Source organism: Lingula anatina, chromosome 1 (genome assembly GCF_051362555.1).
Source record: "Lingula anatina isolate TDL-2025a chromosome 1, LinAna3.0, whole genome shotgun sequence".
Classification (NCBI taxonomy): Eukaryota; Metazoa; Brachiopoda; class Lingulata; order Lingulida; family Lingulidae; genus Lingula; species Lingula anatina.
The window spans coordinates 35819135-35837524 of record NC_141767.1 but is presented as its reverse complement, the minus strand read 5'-3'; the positions used below and the strand labels follow the sequence as shown (position 1 = coordinate 35837524).

Genomic DNA, 18390 nt, shown 5'->3' with positions numbered 1-18390 from the left:
TTTTTAACAAAACGATAATGTAAACTGTTATTAATAAACTTATCAAACACGAAATGTGTTTATTTCCCCTCTGAACCATTACCCACGTGCTAAATAACGTGTCTCAGCCATTGAAATCTGACAAAGGGCTTCGGTTTGGTGTTCGCTTGTTTTCTCGCCACCTATGGACCATTTGATAAGCGTGAAAGACAAAAACATCGCGGGTATCGAAAAACGTGACAAGTTGAGCAAGATGCTTGTGGAACTCTTCGCCAAGGTTAAAACTTACGAAAAAATTTCATTTTAAGCGAATTTGAACAAGTAAGATCTTGATAAAACATTGTTTCTTTTTGTACTTTCCGTCAACCTTGCTTATTTAAAGATGTAATTTGACATCGAATGCCACAGAGTTACTACTGGAGGGTTACTGCAAACATGCAGAAATTTGGAGGAGGGGGGTTAAAAGAAAATTGTTGCATGCAGAAAAATATAGCCTGTTGGACCCCATAACCCTCTTATCCTTACTAATACCTTTATTAGGAACCACCATGGCCTATGCAATTTTAAGAAGTGACATACCCCTTTTACCCATATATTTTACTTGAGAATATGTGGCCATGTTTGCAGTGATAAATAGGCTTATGAGTCGCTTGGAGGATGTGTGTGCAACTGTATTTAGTTTTTGCTGCCCTTTATAAGGCTCTTTTAATAACCTTTGAAAAAGGAAAAAGATGTAATTGCATCTTATCATAATTTGTTTGACCCAAGGATATAGATACATGTAATACCTTGCTTGAATAAAGTTGGTAAAAATACAGTACAAGTATCATTTATTTTTTATTTTTGTTTTATTTATTTTTTATTTATCATTTTTGAAGGGAGATAATATTTTATGGTTTATAAGAAGAATATGCTGTGGTTATGTTGACATTATTGAACTTTACTTTATGTTTCAGAAGCAGTAAGTATTGGAAATCAAGCTCCAATTTGTTTTTACCACAAGAAGGATAATAAAGACGATGACTGCATTGAAAAAAGTGTCTGCTTTGACAAAATTAAAAACTGCCAGCCATTTGACAACTCAGAACAGACATTGGTCTAAAAGGAAAAATGGATCAACATCAACATCTTCTGATCCCATTATATCAGTCAGTATCCAACATTGTCCCAATGATGATGTAATTCACAGTCATGACAGTGGATGTTGGGGGAACTGTGGTATGCAGCTTGACACAAACAAAATACTGAACACGTCTCTAAGGCCTGCTCAACCTGCAGTGTATAACTTGCATTCTTGTCATGAAAACATAGAAAAACAATCACAGACTGCTAAAGCAGAATGGAAGTGGAGTGGAAGGCCCCAAGATGGTGTTTTACATAGCAGGTTCCTCGCTGCATCGCCCCCAGTTTTTGGGATGTGTCCCAGGGCTTTTTCTACTTTGTGTCTCTGTAAACAGTGGCCAAATATTGGTTGCGCTCAGCAGAACAGTGTGTTGTCTCAGCAAGTCAGGTTAGTGACTATCCTGCACCGGGAGAAGACTGTTACTCCATCAGAGATGAAGAAATTCTTGAGTGATAATGAGATTAATGTAGAGCAAGGTAAAGTGTAAAATGGAGAAGTTTTCTGGTGAAATTTTATGATTGCTGAGGTTCTTAAAGTTGTATTTTATCTATGTGGGTAATATTTTTAAAGCATTATATATGTGAAGGGTTTTTAATGTAACTGTTCCATTTAACAGAATATTAAAGCAAAGAAGACCTGGCCACAGAATTGTTACTATAAATTTCAAATTTGCAGAATCGTAGTCTTTTGTCCATTTACTGTCACTTATATACTGGTAGTATATTTTATATTAAGGTCATACTTGCCTGAAAATAACATGTCCTCGAGTCACCAAAGAAAAAGTCTCACAAAAAGAACAGCTGTTCATCAACTTGAGAACTGGTATGTGGTTACAGATTAATCAAAGTTCCAATATTATTTAACACTTCATGTTCTTCAGAAAGTGGATAAAGAAATAAGAGAAGACATTAGACTATCTGTTTAAAACATTGTAAGATAAACAGTCATATGATCATGTCTTTCATAACTGAAACTATTGTTATGGATCAAATACTTTCTATTATCAATGTCATTAATTTTTCAGGATATTTTGTATGCCTTAACTGTAAAAAATGTGGCTCATGGGATCTGCTGCAAGACAATATTGCTGTGCACCGTTCAGACATAGACCAAAAACGGTATGTTTACAAAGTTATATTAAGTGATAGGAGAATTATGCTGAAGTGCAAATAATTTGGATTAATCAGACACAACATGGACGAAAAATGGTTCTGAACTATTTGCCCAAATATCATCACACACAAGCAGAATATTTAATGCTAACATATAGCTTATGGTCATCTTGGACAAAGACCTTCCTCAGACTGAATAAAAAAAAATGATGACTAAGTGAGGTCAGGTTGGACTTAGCTAACATGTAAGCTTCATAGCTTTGGTTTGTTACCAATTAATGGTCTTTGGACACAATCTGTACCCAAACGGATTAATATTTCAGCCTGGTTCTGTAGATTTGTTATCTTGAATTTGATTATGAAAACATTTTTCTCTTCAGAAAGAGACAGGCGTGTGTTGGTGAAGATTCAATGAATGAGAAAGATAGAATGCTTTTGTTAAAGACGTGGGAAGCAACGGAAGCAATACACGAGGATTCTGACATTGATGACATTCTTTTGGAATTTGATATAAAGGTATTAATGAATGTAAAAAAAAGTGGCAGAAAATGCACCTACATTTACATGCATTTGAGAGTATGCACTGTTTAAACCATTATGCTTATTGAAGAGGTAAAAAATGTGGCATTCTGTATTTTTATGACTGCAGTTATTTGTAAAAAAAGAAAAGGAGGCCAGACCAAGTAATTTGAACAATGAACAATGAATTGTGCTTGTTTAGATTAAAGTCTAATAGAATTAATTGTTGTTTTTCCAGGAATTGAATAAAGCTATCTTAAAGCAATTTTCTGTGAGGGTGGACCATACTGGAAACAGACTTATATTACCAGTGTTTTGGGAGAGGCCTCTGTCAGACAAGAATTTGCATGGACTGAAAATATTAAGTAAAAATGATGATGGGATTGATGAGAAGACTGTGCCAAGTGGAAGGTAAAATGCCCTTTGCAATTGATTTTTTTTTTTGGTGTCTCATGTTTCTGTGTGTGTGTGTGTGTGTGTGTGTGTGTGTGTGTGTGTGCTCTTGTGCACGCATTCTAACCGAGGACACACACCCGCCCGAAACCCACTAACCGAGGACACACCTCCAACCGAGGACGTCCTCGGTTGACATAAGCAGTGGAATGCATAAAGGGGCCCATTTCAAGTTAGGTGGTGAAATTTGACGCTATTCTGAGCCAGTCCTCGGTTATGCTGTATAGCGCGGGCCAAATTCCCGCCACGAGTGTATCAGAAATACTGTCCAACTTTTTGTCTGAAATCGGGCTATACACACGCGTCCTCGGTTGTGCTGTAAAGGGCGGACCAAATTCCGCGTCCACGGTTGTGCTGTAAAGGGCAGACTAAACTGAAACTAATGTTATATCTCAGATGTCTATATATTCAGTAAGTTCATATTTTTAAACTAAAGGTCTTTTTTATCAAATTAAGCTCTCCTAGGCCGTTACGTAACTACTATCATCGCACTGTACATATTACGGCACGCTTCTTTATTAGTAGGCCCTACAACTGACTTGGGGTGGTTTAAATAAAGAAGAACTGTCTGAATTTGTGGCTCACTCGGTAGATCTTAGGACCGACAATCTTTTGAGGGTGCAAGAATTACTCTGAAGTATCAAATAAACGTACCGGTACGTTAATTAATTTTCCAAATTTCTTCCCGCCGGTACGCTCCATTTTCACCCAGTACGCTTATTAATTTTTTCAAAAATCTTCCACCCGATATGTTTATTAAATACATATTGTACCGGTGGGAAATTACACAAGTACAAGTCACGCTTTTTATTTTCTTAAATTGAAGTATAATGAGAAGAAAATTGAGATCTCAACTCATTACCGACTGTTCTACCAACAGCACTGGAAAGTAGGTCAAGCGGAAGTCGCTCTCTGAACACAACAGTACATGCGTCACCTGATTTCAGTTCCTATAAATAGACGTGCTTTCCCTTCAACAGTGACAACTACTCATGTACATCGATCGAATGATGCAATGTCGCAAGGTGATAGGATCATATTTATAGCTAAGGAGGTCATTTCAAGTGCAGCAAAGAAGTTGTGCCTGTTTTCAAACGTCAATTATTTCATGCCGATTTATGATTTAAACGATGTTAAATCACATTTCTATGTAAGATAAACCCTTAGGAGTTTACAGGTATGCAAAACGAACCTTATATCTGAGAATAAATTTACTATGAATAACGTCTCCGTATGGCTCTCGGAGGCAGCTTAGGTGCGACATATCTGGGTCTTCGGCCCCTGACGATTATGAAATTTAACTCATGGCAAATATATATATATATATATATATATATATATATATATATATATATATATATATATATTAAATAAATTAGATATCCCGTTTTTAAGATAAATTATAATACTGAGTGCATTTTACCTGGTGATTTTTTTTTTTTTTTTTTTTTTTACAATGATCAATAGCTAGCTTTTTTCTTTCTCTTCTTCTTCTTTACTTTTATTTATTTATTTCATTTTTTTTTTTTTGGGGGGGGGGGGGGGAGTGGTGCAAAGGATTTTTCCACCCAGTACTTTTATTCCATCCAGTACTTTTATTAAATTTCGAGATTCTTTACACCCAGTACTTTTATTCCATCAGTACTTTTATTAAATTTTGAGATTTTTTCCACCCAGTACTTTTATTCCATCAGTTCTTTTATTCGATACTTCAGAGTAAATGAAAAGGGTAAATGGATCGTCCGTAAACCCCCTTTACACTGGGGCGGCGTCCTTTGTGCGACCAAGAAACTGGTATCACTGTGGTCGTAGAAAGGAGGTACAAGCATTGCTTTGGTTGAAAAAAATGAATATTTGGTGATTGGCCAGTTGTCAGAAAGTTAAGTATTATAATTTTGTACTCTCAAATGGATCCGTACTACAGGACGCAGAAAGGACGCCGTCCAGTGTAAAGGGCCCCTTAGCTAACTATGAATTAATCTACCCCTGACAGTTTGAAGAAGGCTATGACATTATGAAACATTTATTATTACATAATGGCTCTGCGAACTACAGTCACTTCTTTTCACCTGTAGATCTGTTTGTTATACACCTGGCTGCTAGAATAAATACTAAATCTAACAACTGAAGTGAAATTATATTTTGAATGGGCCCCTGTCGGTCCATGTCGCTAACACAGAGCACACATATTCATAAACACCGCATTTGCAAGAACCGCTTTGTGAAATAAAAAAAAAAAAAAAAAGACGCCCCGACAATTACGCGTCCTGATATATAGGCCTACAGTTCGGATATGCACACGGCAAAAACGATTAAGGGACCGTTCCCAGATCCTATCGTACTAACTATGGATCGATCTCTCCCAGAAGGAATGCTATATAAATTGCAATCAACGTAATCATTGTGATCTGGCAAATTTTACAAAGTTGCTGTTTTTCCCTTTTCTCAGCATAATATTATATGCGATGCAACATTTTAAAGAGAACCGATAGGTCTATTTTCATGAAACTCACAGAACTGATGAATATTAGTTAAACGCAGGTCAAGTTTGAAAATCTTCATAATGGGCTGCTTTTTTTTTTTTCAGAAAATTTGCTGTTGTTTTTGCTTTTTTCAGCATACATGCAACACTGTAAACACAGTTCAAGGAGAAGCAATAGGTCTATTGTCATGAAACTCACAGAACTGATGATTATTAGTAAAAGGGTTGTCAAGTTCAAAAATCGGCATATCCGGGCCATTTTTTGTCAAAAGTTATGCTGTTTTTTTTTTCTGCCATTTTCAGCATATAAGTAACACTGTAAGCACATTTCAGGGAGAACCGATAGGCCTGTTGTCATTAAACTCACAGGAGTGATCAATGTTACCAATATACAAATCAAGTTTGAAAATAGGATTGATTGGTTGAGTTTTGTGGAAGTTGTGCCTTGTTTTGATATATATAAGTGGTTTTCCTCAGATTTGATTGTCAGGCATGTTGACAGTTTTGTTATTGAACTAACTAGATATGTAAATATGTTAGTGTTTGTCTGAAATTTTCTGCATCTTTACAACATTGCTAGTTAATTATATAAATATGACGGTAAACATGTTATCATGTACTGTGTAATACAGTGTCTCAAAATGGAGGCAATTGGGTGATTATTTTCAAAAGTTTTGCATTTTTTTCTCCTTTTTTCATTGTACATGCAACACTGTAAACACATTTCAAGGAGAACCAATAGGCCTCTTTTCATAAAACTCACAGAACTGATGATTATAAGTAAAAGAATGGTCAAGATTGAAAATCAGCATGACCAGGCCCTTTTCTTTCAAATGTTATGCTGTTTTTTTTTTTCAGCATATAAGTAACACTGTAAGCACATTTCAGGGAGAACCAATAAGCCTGTTTTCATGAAACTCATAGGAGGAATCAATGTTATCTATATACAAATCAAGTTTAAAAATAAGATTGATTGGTTGAGTTTTGAGGGACTTCAGCTTTTATTTGTATATAAGTGGTTTTCCTCAGATTTGATTGTCAGGCATGTTGACAGTTTCGTTATTGAACTAACTAGATATGTAAATATGTTAGTGTTTGTCTGAAATTTTCTGCATCTTTACAACATTGCTAGTTGATTATATAAATATGACGGTAAACATGTTATCATGTACTGTGTAATACAGTGTCTCAAAATGGAGGAAATGGGGTGATTATTTTCAAAAGTTTTGCATTTTTTTTCTCCTTTTTTCAGTGTACATGCAACACTGTAAACACACTTCAAGGAGAACCAATAGGCCTGTTTTCATGAAACTCAGAGAACTGATGATTATTAGTAAATTAAAAAGAATGATCAAGATTGAAAATCAGCATGACCAGGCCCTTTTCTTTCAAATGTTATGCTGTTTTTTTTTAAGCATATAAGTAACACTGTAAGCACATTTCAGGAAGAACCAATAACTTAAAGCCTGTTTTCATGAAACTCACAGAACTGATTATTATGAGTAAAAGAATGGTCAAGATTGAAAATCAGCATGACCAGGCCCTTTTCTTTCAAATTTTATGCTGTTTTTTTTTTCAGCATATAAGTAACACTGTAAGCACTTTTCAGGGAGAACCGATAGGCCTGTTGTCATTAAACTCACAAGAGTGATCAATGTTATCTATATACAAATCAAATTTAAAAATAAGATAGATTGGTTGAGTTCTGAGGGACTTCAGCTTTTATTTGTATATAAGTGGTTTTCCTCAGATTTGATTGTGAGGCATGTTGACAGTTTCGTTATTGAATTAACTAGATATGTAAATATGTTAGTGTTTCCCTGAAATTGTCTGCATCTTTACAACATTGCTAGTTGATTATATAAATATGACGGTAAACATGTTATCATGTACTGTGTAATACAGTGTCTCAAAATGGAGGAAATGGGGTGATTATTTTCAAAAGTTTTTCATTTTTTTCTCCTTTTTTCAGTGTACATGCAACACTGTTAACATATTTCAAGGAGAACCAATAAGCCTGTTTTCATGAAACTCACAGAACTGATGATTATTAGTAAAAGAATGGTCAAGATTGAAAATCAGCAAGACCAGGCCCTTTTCTTTCAAATTTTATGCTGTTTTTTTTTTTTTTTTTTTTTTTTTTTTCAGCATATATGTAACACTGTAAGCACATTTCAGGGAGAACCAATAACTTAAAGCCTGTTTTCATGAAACTCACAGAACTGATGATTATTAGTAAAAGCATATTAGTAACACTGTAAGCACATTTCAGGGAGAACCGATAGGCCTGTTGTCATTAAACTCACAAGAGTGATCAATGTTATCTATATACAAATCAAATTTAAAAATAAGATTGATTGGTTGAGTTTTGAGGGACTTCAGCTTTTATTTGTATATAAGTGGTTTTCCTCAGATTTGATTGTCAGGCATGTAAACAGTCTCATTATTGAATTTACTAGATATGTAAAATGGGTTGTTTGACAATTTCTGCGTCTTGACAATATTGCTAGTTGATTATATAAAAATGGTGGTAAACCTGTTATCTTGTATTGTGTAAAAAAAGTGCCAAAATGGAAATGAACTCGTATCATTGTAGTTTGTCAGATTCAATCATTCACAATGTTCGGAATGGAGGAAATTGGACATTTAAACTTGTTATATTGATATTTTTGCCATCTCAACAATTTTCTTAGTTGATCATGTGAAATGGCAGTAAACTGTATTATTTTATGTAAAAAAGTTAAAAATGGAAAGAAACCCATTTCAGTACAGTGCTCTCTTGTATACATTTAGCATTTTCAAAGTATGACTTTGGAGTTCCATAAACCTGAAAACCTTTGCTAGTCACATTTTCTGAATATTCATGATACTAATATTTTATTATAAAAAAATTGATGATCATTATGCTGTTAAGCATTATATAATATTGCATCAAATTGGAAGAAAGCACAATTTTGGGTGCTGCTGGCATGATGTCCTCAATTGTAAAATTGTGTACTGTGCAAGTCTGTATCCAATGGACGACACTTTGTGTTATCAAAATATAAAATTCATGATAATAAAAGAGTGCTAAATAGAAAATAAGCATTATGAAAATTAAATGTTTGAAAACGAATTTCTTTGGTCTTTTATTTTATTTCATCAGTATCCTTTCTTTTCCTAAATTAATTGATGTTTTATCTCATAATCTTCAATTCTAAAAAAGTGGCAAAGCCCAGCATTAAATATTGTATAACTGTTCATTTAATCATCACCTCTGGTGTTATTTTGGAATTTACCTTAAATATGAAAGAATTTCATAAAAATGTGAATTGCTGCAAAGTAACGCTATATAAAATTTGCTTTGCATTAAAAGTACAATCATTATTACATGTAGATGCATGCATGTCCTCGGTTGTAATGTGTAGTGTCTGTCCGTGTGTGTGTCCGTGTGTGTCCTCGGTTAGAATGTAAAATTCTTGTCAGCAAAAAATTAGTTTTTATAAAAAATTAATTTATAACATTCATACTCGAATAGATTTTACCCTAAATTGAATGTTTTTATTTTGATTTAACCAAGGAATAAGATGTCCTCGGTTGTATGGTGTTGTGCTGATGTCCTCGGTTGGTACACATAGACAAGTATGTGTGTGTGTGTGTGTGTGTGTGAGTGTGAGTGAGAGAGAGACAGAGAGAGAGAGAGAATTGTAACAAGTTCATAATAAAAGCAGTCTTCCAGATGGCAATTCACTTGAAATAGGTGCCAATTAAATGAATTTGTTTGGCTGTCACTGACAAAATGAAAAATTGCTTATAAAAAGAAGTTTTGAATTTTCTGATTGATCAAAAGTATGCAGAATTTTGTTATTAATTGTCTTCTTTTGAATGAATGAAAAAATCACTTCAAGGGAAATGGATCTAAAATACAATGAAAATCTGTTATAATGAACAGTTGCTCACCTAAGAAACATCAGTCTTTTTCTTGGTAAGCTTGTGTTCAAGAAGATCCCTCAAACACAATTGCTTTGATGCCTGGCTCACATTTGAAAAGCACATCGAAAACTTTGACAACATTAAATTTATATGAATATACATTGTTTTGTTTGACATTTTTTCAGACTAAGCTACTGGTGTTTGTTTGGAATAAACACTGTTACAGCAAAATCAACAGACAGGGTTATAATCACAGCCAATGAGTTTGATGCTATGGCTGTATTTCAAGAACTGAGGCAGCCAGTACTGTCTCTTCCATGGGGCAATGATACCCTGCCACTGGAGGTATTTGTAAAGGCTGTATTAATTTTAATGTAAATACATCCAAGGTGAATAGCTGCAGGCATTAGAGCTTAATTAAAATTTACTGAAATTATATGTGATGGCATAAACCATCTGATTGGCATGGGGAATATTGCATCACATTAAGGTAATTGATTTCAACTTCTGTGTGATTAATGAATTCAATTAATTGCCAGTTTTATTTGCAGTATGATTTTAATCAGTTAGCCTTGATTCACTCATGAAATAGCCGAGTGACATGCCTTCTTCAATTTGTGCTTAGTCTTATGAAAAGCTTGTTGCTACATATCACTCCAATACCAAAAGTTAATTTATTCTTATTCCGTCTACAGGTTTTGCCATTCCTTGAGCAGTTTGACCATATAGTGCTGTGGTTTGGGAATGACATCACTGGGTTCAATGCTGCCAGACAACTGTCTAAGAAACTGGGTTACGAGAGGTGCTCGTTATTTAGGTGAGCAGATTACAATTTTTTTTTTTCTTTTACAAAATTGAGAAGTAGAGGAGAGGTTACGCTATTCTTCTTTAATTTGGTTGCTGTTCAGTATTTTCAAAATTGGTAACCTCTAAAAAGTGATCAACAAAGTATTTTAGACTATTTCTGATGTCAGATAAGGAATCATGAGGGAACTTCTAGTGGACACACTTAATACAGAAAGTTGGTAATTTAATTAATACATTTATATATTTTACAACAGCAAAAATAATTTCAAGTTTGATATTTTTACTTCCTTGAAAGACCTCTGACTCCAGTCCCGACACCCATGGATGCTTTGAGACAGGGCAAGAGCTTGTCACGAATCTTAAAATTTGCCACACGTGCTGGTCATCAGTTTATACAGCACTTTAAGGATTTGAGATTTGAGGTCCAGTCAGAGCTCTCTCTTGTGGAGCAAGTCAAGGGAATTCAGGTAAATACTCTGATGTAGCAATTAGCATTTTTATTATGGTTTAAGTTACTATGTTTAAGTTACTACAATGTTGTTGCTTAGAAGGCACCAAAATTGTATCAGGTCAAACATATTTCTTCATTTGATTTGCTACTTTAAGATATTTTCCAGAGTGATATGGTTCTTAAGCTTCTAAAATGATGAAAAAAATGTTTTTATTTGCTCAGAAAGTCTTAAACTAATACACTGAAAATAAGAATGAAATCATTAATTGAGTTGGTAGAATTTATAAACATGGCATTAAATATACTTTCAGTTTAAAAGATTCCCACAGTTAAACAAGCTATTGAAGGGACACAGAAGGGGGGAATTGACCATAGTTACTGGGCCCACTGGTTCAGGAAAAACCACCTTCATCAGCGAGCTGTCCCTGGACCTCTGCATACAGGGTGTAAGCCACATCCCACATTGATATAAAACTCCATTCCCATTGACACCATCAGTCTATGCAGATTGATTCAACTCTGTGAGGACTCTTGCTGAGTGCAATCAGCTTAATTGAATGACACGCCGCCTCCTGTTTTCAACGTACTTATCTGCATTTCACTCAATGCCAGGAGGAAGCGTGTTAAACTGTGAAACTGAGAGCATGTCCCCGCGGAGTTGGATTGATGGCGTCTGTGGGAATCCAATGAGCCCGTAGACCTCAAATATGTTTGTAATAAATTGACATTAAGAAACTGTACCCATTTGAGATGTTTCTTGTTTATACCGAGGGAAGCAAGATTTGGGAAAGCATTCAATTCATTGAAACAAATGTTTCAGTAAACTGTTGTTAACAAAAAATTTTTTAAATGTTTTTTTTTTTTATGTCGTCAATTTTTATAAACTTTTACTATATCTAGGTGAACACTCTATGGGGAAGTTTTGAAATCAAGAATGTACGTTTGATGAAAACAATGCTGATCCAGTTTGCAAGGCAGGTTGCAATTTTAGATTAAGTTAAATCAAACAAGCCTTAAAGATAATATCATGCTCATACAAAGTTCTCAATCAGAGCTTTACAAACAAAAAAAAATCAAGTATATATAAATGTTATGTGCTTTATGTAATGATTGAACACAAATTATCTGGCTTTTAATTTTTAGGAAAAACCTAGCCACTCACTTTGCAGAATTTGATAAATATGCTGACCAGTTTGAACAACTGCCAATGCATTTTATGGCATTCCATGGCCAGGAGAGTTTAAAAAGAGTTATAGATGTAAGTCCTCATTGTTTTGAGCATGTGTGTGGGAGTGCTTGAGTGTGCAGGTACTGTTTAAATTGAGACTATATAACTGTTGATGACTTTTCTGTGAAAGGGTAAAGTTTTTGCTCATTTATGTGGATACACAGTTCATGCTTATTTGTTTTAAAATACATGTCATTGATAATTAGATTAATGTACTTTTTATGTACAGACACAGATGTGTCTGTACATATTGCCATCACCTGCGTCTGTCGTCGCCGATGGCGATGGCGATGCCGATGCCGATGCCGATGCCGGCGCCGTGCACTTTCCTTGTAAACACGATAAGTGGAGGGCAGTTTTACTTTTTGACTTTATATTTACAGAGCTGATGAATATTCATAAAACGCAGGTCAAGTTCGAAAATCAGCATGATCGGGCCATTATTGTAGAAGTTATGCTGTTTTTTCACTTTTCAGCATATTTTTCACATTTCCTCAGATTCAATTCTTAGGCATGTTAACAGTCTCATTATTAAACTAATAAGATACGTAAAAGTGTTTGTTTGACATTTCCTGCATCTTTACAACATTGTTAGTTGATTTTGTAAAAATGATGGTAAACTTGTTATCGTGTATTGTGTAATAAAGTTTCAAAAATGGAAATAAACTCATATCATTGCAGTTTGTCAGATTGAATTATTCACTATGTTCAGAATCTCAGAATGGAAGAAATTGGACATTTAACACTGCTCTGTTGATATTTTTCCCATCTCATCAATTTTCTTAGTTGATAATATAAAAATGGCAGTAAACTGTTAATTTTGTTTTATGTTAAAAATTGTTAAAAATGGAAAAAAAACATTTCAGAACAGTGCTGTCTTGTTTACATTTTGGCATTTTCAAGTTGTGACTTTGAAGTTCCATGGGCCTGAAGACCTTTGCTAGTCACATTTTCTGAATATCCATGATACTAATATTTTATTATTAAAAATTGATGGTCATCATGCTGTTAAACATTATGTAATATTGCATCAAAATTTGAAAAAAACCTATTTTGGGCACTGCTCCCATGATGACCATTTAAGAAAAACCATGTCACTTACTGTTCTCAAACAGTACAGTAAATATATATAGATGTGTCTGTACATATTGCCATCACCTGCGTCTGTCGTCGCCGTCGGCGCCGTGCACTTTCCTTGTAAACACGATAAGTGGAAGGCAGTTTTACTTTTTGGCTTTATATTTACAGAGCTGATGAATATTCATAAAATGCAGGTCAAGTTCGAAAATCAGCATGATCGGGCCATTATTGTAGAAGTTATGCTGTTTTTTCACTTTTCAGCATATATGCAACACTGTAAACACATTTCAACGAAAACCGATAGGCCTGTTGTCATGAAACTCACAGGAAAAATTGATCTTACTAAAACGCAGGTCAAGTTCGAAAATTGGCATGATCGGGCCACTATTTTAGTAGTTATGCTTTTTTTTTCTTTTTTCAGCATATATGCAACACTGTAAACACAATATAAGAAAAACAGATAGGCCAATTGTCATTAAACTCACAGGAGTGGTCAATCCTGCTAAAACGCAAGTCAAGTTCAAAAATCAGCATAATCAGGCCATTATTTTAGAAGTTATGCTGTTTTTTACATTTCCTTAGATTCAATTCTTAGGCATGTTAACAGTTTCATTATTTAATTAATAAGATATGTAAAAGTGTTTTTTTGACATTTCCTGCATCTTTACTACATTGTTAGTTGATTTTGTAAAAATGATGTTAAACTTGTTATTGTGTATTGTGTAATAAAGTTTCAAAAATGGAAATAAACTCATATCATTGCAGTTTGTCAGATTGAATCATTCACTATGTTCAGAATCTCAGAATGGAGGAAATTGGACATTTGACACTATTCTATTGATATTTTTCCCATCTCATCAATTTTCTTAGTTGATCATATAAAAATGGCAGTTAACTGTTAATTTTGTTTTATGTTAAAAATTGTTAAAAATGGAAATAAACCCATTTCAGAACAGTGCTGTCTTGTTTACATTTTGGCATTTTGAAGTTGTGGCTTTGAAGTTCCATGGGCCTAAAGACCTTTGCTAGTCACATTTTCTGAATATCCATGATACTAATATTTTATTATTAAAAATTGATGGTCATTATGCTGTTAAACATTATGTAATATTGCATCAAAATTTGAAAAAAAAACTATTTTGGGCACTGCTCCCATGATGACCATTTAAGAAAAACCATGTCACTTACTGTTCTCAAACAGTACAGTAAATATGTACAGATGTGTCTGTACATATTGCCATCACCTGCGTCTGTCGTCGCCGTCATCGCTGTTGCCGGCACCTTGCACTTTCATTGTAAACACGATAAGTGGAAGGCAGTTTTACTTTTGGGCTTTATATTTAAAGAGCTGATGAATATTCATAAAACGCAGGTCAAGTTCGAAAATCAGGATGATCGGGCCATTATTGTAGAAGTTATGCTTTTTTCTTTCACTTTTCAACATATATGCAACACTGTAAACACATTTCAAGGAAAACCGATAGGCCTGTTGTCGTGAAACTCTCAGGAGTAATCGATCTTACTAAAACGGAGGTCAAGTTCGAAAATTGGCATGCAGCCTGAGTTGGAAAAGCAGTCTAATTGGCTTCTTTTTCTGGAAGTTATACATTTTCAAAGTGTGAACTTGAACTCTCATGGGCCTGAAGCCTTATGCTTGTTACACATTTTACTTTCATTGGTATTACCTGTTGAGCATAATTAAAATTTGATGTTGAATTTACAGTTTAACATAATGTACTTTTGCATCAGAATAAACAGTAGCCTATTTTGTGCATAGTTATTTCCTGCTTTTTGTCTGTACATTTGACAGCTTTGCTGCCTTGTTTTAGAGTTCCTGTTCAGTTTATTAATCAAAAGCTTCAAATGGAGTAAATTTTTCAAATGTTTTTTGTATCTCCTAATTCCGGTAGCATGAGTTTCATTACAGACATCATTTAATTAAGACATCACTGACAAACACAATACATAGGTTGATTAATATTTGACCAGCAAAAGCTGCTTTTATTTTTCGATGAATACTGGTGAAATTTGAAGATGAAGTGTGACTTTTTGTATTCCAGACCATGGACCACGCTGTGTACGTCCATGACATCTCCCACATTATAGTGGACAACCTGCAGTTTATGATGGGAATGGGACAACTGGGGGACAGGAACCGCAATTTTGATAGGTTAACTCAACAGGATGAGGTGGTGGCTGCCTTTCGCCAGTTTGCAACTTCCAAAAACTGCCACGTGACCTTGGTCATTCATCCGAGAAAGGTAGGTGGAATGTGTCAAAGGGGAAGAAGCCAGGTTGAGTGTAGTCATAATTAAGCACGTGTTCATGTTCCTTGGTAGCCCCAGAGCCAAAATAGATATACATGTATATTATGATAAAGGTAATGCATTGCTGACACTAACAGTTCAATTATGAAATATGTCATTTGTTCCATTTAGTGTAATACATGATTAAGATTTTTTTGTGAAGTTCTTATTTTCTCATTCAGTTGCTATTTGAATTTTTGCACTTTAAACTTCTGTAGTAATATATATGTAGTCAATTTTCAATTAAGGTATAAACAGATTTCTATTTCATTTTTTTATCCCTAGTTGTGGTTTAATTCCAGGAACCAAATGGAGAAGCCCTTCACATTGGGTCCATTTTTGGCAGTGCTAAGGCAAGTCAAGAGGCAGACAACATACTGCTGCTGCAGCTAGTAGAAAATATGAAAGTCACGACACAACCAAAAAAGTATATACAGGTAAGAGATTGGTGGGAAAATATGGTGATATTCTGTGTGTTAGTGATGTTATTTTCACATGCCCCAGCAATGCTGCGTCACAGAAGAACAACTAAGAAAATATGTACATATACAAGAAAATAGACACATATGCAAAAAAGTAGATGGAGAATATAGTGGGATTACCAGTGATATAACCTGAATATGCAGGTTTTTATATCTGTATTATGTTTATTGGTTCACAGACTAGTATGGCACAACACCATGAGAATTGAACTGATATAAACTACCATGCATTACAAAGACTAAAAATATGGACACATCAGCAGAGATAAATAAACTCAAGACTATGTAAAGAGTGCCATAATATACAAATGACCAAAATATACTTTCATCTATGACATAAGGCTATTAAACTCACTATGCAAAAATGTAACCTGCTAACACTTTCTCTTACTATTACCGTGGTCTGAAAGTAGATTTTTCTTGATGTCTTTTCTTGATTCAGATGTTTTTTTACTTATTGACTGTTAAGGCAAACCCATAATGTTTGTGATGTTATCTAGGTTTGGCAACTGACAACTCACATTTCCCCCCAAGACCTGGCCATCTAGGCCATAGATGATAAATGCAGAGACTTTTGAAAAAGGCCCCATTCGTTGCATAATTTGTTTTGCAATAAGAGCATAAAGGAAAACAATAATCTGTTGAAATTTCTTTTTTTTAAAGGTGGCGAAAAATCGCTTTGATGGTGATTTGGGCAGCATGCTTCTGAAGTTTGACAAAGACTCCCTTAGTTTTGGGTCAAAACCATCTACAAGCAAACCATCTACAGAGGAAAATATACAGGAAACTATACAACCTAACAATCAATTACACAGTGAACATTCTGAAGAAGCATCTGATGAGGAACTTTAATTCCCAGAGTAGCATCACCTGTGACATATCATAAACACAAAGGACTCCACACAACAAACAAAATGCTGACATTTCAATGACAATTTTATATAGGCACAGTGGTAACCATAATAGTTCCTTCAGAATAATAGATTAACTCCAGATTTATTAACTCCACAAAATTTCAACATCTTGCAAGATCCATTCTGTATCCTGTTTTTATTTTTTTAAATATATCACTATTATTGTAACTTTGATGAACTGCCTTACTTCCTTTAATGAAATGGTAAGGGGCACTAAGTGGATACTAAGGAGAGAGTCCAAGTCCTAATAGTGTAATATAGACTATAGCATTTCTTCCCGGTCAAGTACAATTTTGTTTTAACGTAAGGTTATTTTATGGTCAGAAAAGCAAGGTGATCAAAACTGTGATAGGAATAAACTTGTATTGCATAGTTCTTTTAGTCTGTTTAGATTAGAGGTAGAAGATCATACATGCCAAGGTGGTGTTTCAAAGATTACGAACGGCTATTTAACAGATTTACTTTTCTGGTGTCCTGCTTTAAACTGTATTATTTTATACAATGCCATGGAATTTTAATGTAATTTTAGTGCAACAGTCACAGCAGTGTTTGCTACTTTTGAGTGCAAGTTTTCAACAATATTGTTACATTCACTGTACCTTTGACATTTTAATTGCAAGAATCTTTCTGTGGCAGTTTTTAAAATTATAATCTCTTCAAATTATTAATATAATAATGACTTTTTCAACAACCAGCCATGTGTCATGGTAAAAGTCTCTTAAAATTGAACTCTTACTCAGATTCAATTGTTGTACCTCATTAATTATTTACCAAACAATGTTAAATTTTTCCCCATGCATTTATTTAAACTCTGTTACATTTCCATCTCAGGATCATATGCATTTTAAACTCTGAGCCCGCACCTCTAGAAGTGAAATATCTACGTCTGTATAATAGTAAATTGTTAACTTATCATAAAAATAAACAAGGAAGCAAATACTGTTAAGTGGACAGACAAATGTTATGTATTCTTTTTTCCCCACAAATATCTCCCGAGACTTTTTTAGTGTTTCCCAGGCATCTTTATCAGTCAAGTGTGGAATTACTGTCTCACACCTTGAAGATACGTTTTAAAATTAAAAATAACAAAGATTCATAAAAAAACTACACAACTTCAAGAAAAACGATGCAATCAGGCCAATTTTGAATTCAAGCAGTATTTTATTCCTATGAATCTTCTTCAAGTTCTGAGAGTAAGAAGTTTTATCTTTTGTGTTTATGATAACGTTTTGTCAGTAATTGTGCAATATAACAATGCTTAGGAGCATAATCACTACCAGTTTTTAATTTCGTACTTCTGGTATTGTGGGCAATTGGAAATTTAATCTAGCACAGCACTTGTACCCATGGGAAGTTTGGTCATTTCTGGAAAATCCCAATTTGTGAAAAAACAAACTTTAAACTCCAAGAAAAATGATCCAGATGTATGTAAATGTTATATACCTAGTAGCACAAGCATACTCCTGGCGTCCATTGTTAATGTCACATCAGTGACGTGTGATTCAATGTCCGTAATAATCAATAAACTGAAACAATGTAATA

The 18390-nt window shown here is 34.3% G+C and overlaps 1 protein-coding gene across 2 annotated transcripts; it reads left to right on the top strand.

Annotated features, from left to right (window-relative positions):
• The first annotated feature begins 121 nt into the window (after nucleotides 1-121).
• On the top strand, nucleotides 122-17220 carry LOC106156672 (twinkle mtDNA helicase-like). Of its 2 annotated transcripts, none has more exons than XM_087003545.1 (15): nucleotides 122-300; nucleotides 936-1578; nucleotides 1838-1924; nucleotides 2127-2220; nucleotides 2595-2730; nucleotides 2972-3144; nucleotides 9766-9925; nucleotides 10276-10397; nucleotides 10683-10854; nucleotides 11150-11284; nucleotides 11739-11812; nucleotides 11982-12096; nucleotides 15207-15407; nucleotides 15755-15889; nucleotides 16598-17220. In XM_087003545.1, the coding sequence occupies exons 2-15, from the start codon at nucleotides 999-1001 to the stop codon at nucleotides 16784-16786; spliced, it is 2373 nt and encodes a 790-aa protein (XP_086859671.1). In that variant the 5' UTR covers nucleotides 122-300; nucleotides 936-998; the 3' UTR covers nucleotides 16787-17220. The 2 variants fall into 2 exon arrangements, with proteins under 2 accessions (XP_086859671.1, XP_086859674.1); XM_087003548.1 differs by having other exon boundaries at nucleotides 165-256.
• The last annotated feature ends 1170 nt before the right edge of the window (nucleotides 17221-18390 follow it).

Excerpts from the sequence above, each read along its gene's own strand:
- LOC106156672 (XM_087003545.1), top strand. The coding sequence starts at position 999 with ATGACTGCATTGAAAAAAGTGTCTGCTTTGACAAAATTAAAAACTGCC. Across the intron at positions 1,925-2,126 it reads GTTCATCAACTTGAGAACTG|GATATTTTGTATGCCTTAAC; the intron begins GTATGTGGTTAC and ends TTAATTTTTCAG. Across the intron at positions 10,398-10,682 it reads GAGAGGTGCTCGTTATTTAG|ACCTCTGACTCCAGTCCCGA; the intron begins GTGAGCAGATTA and ends CTTCCTTGAAAG.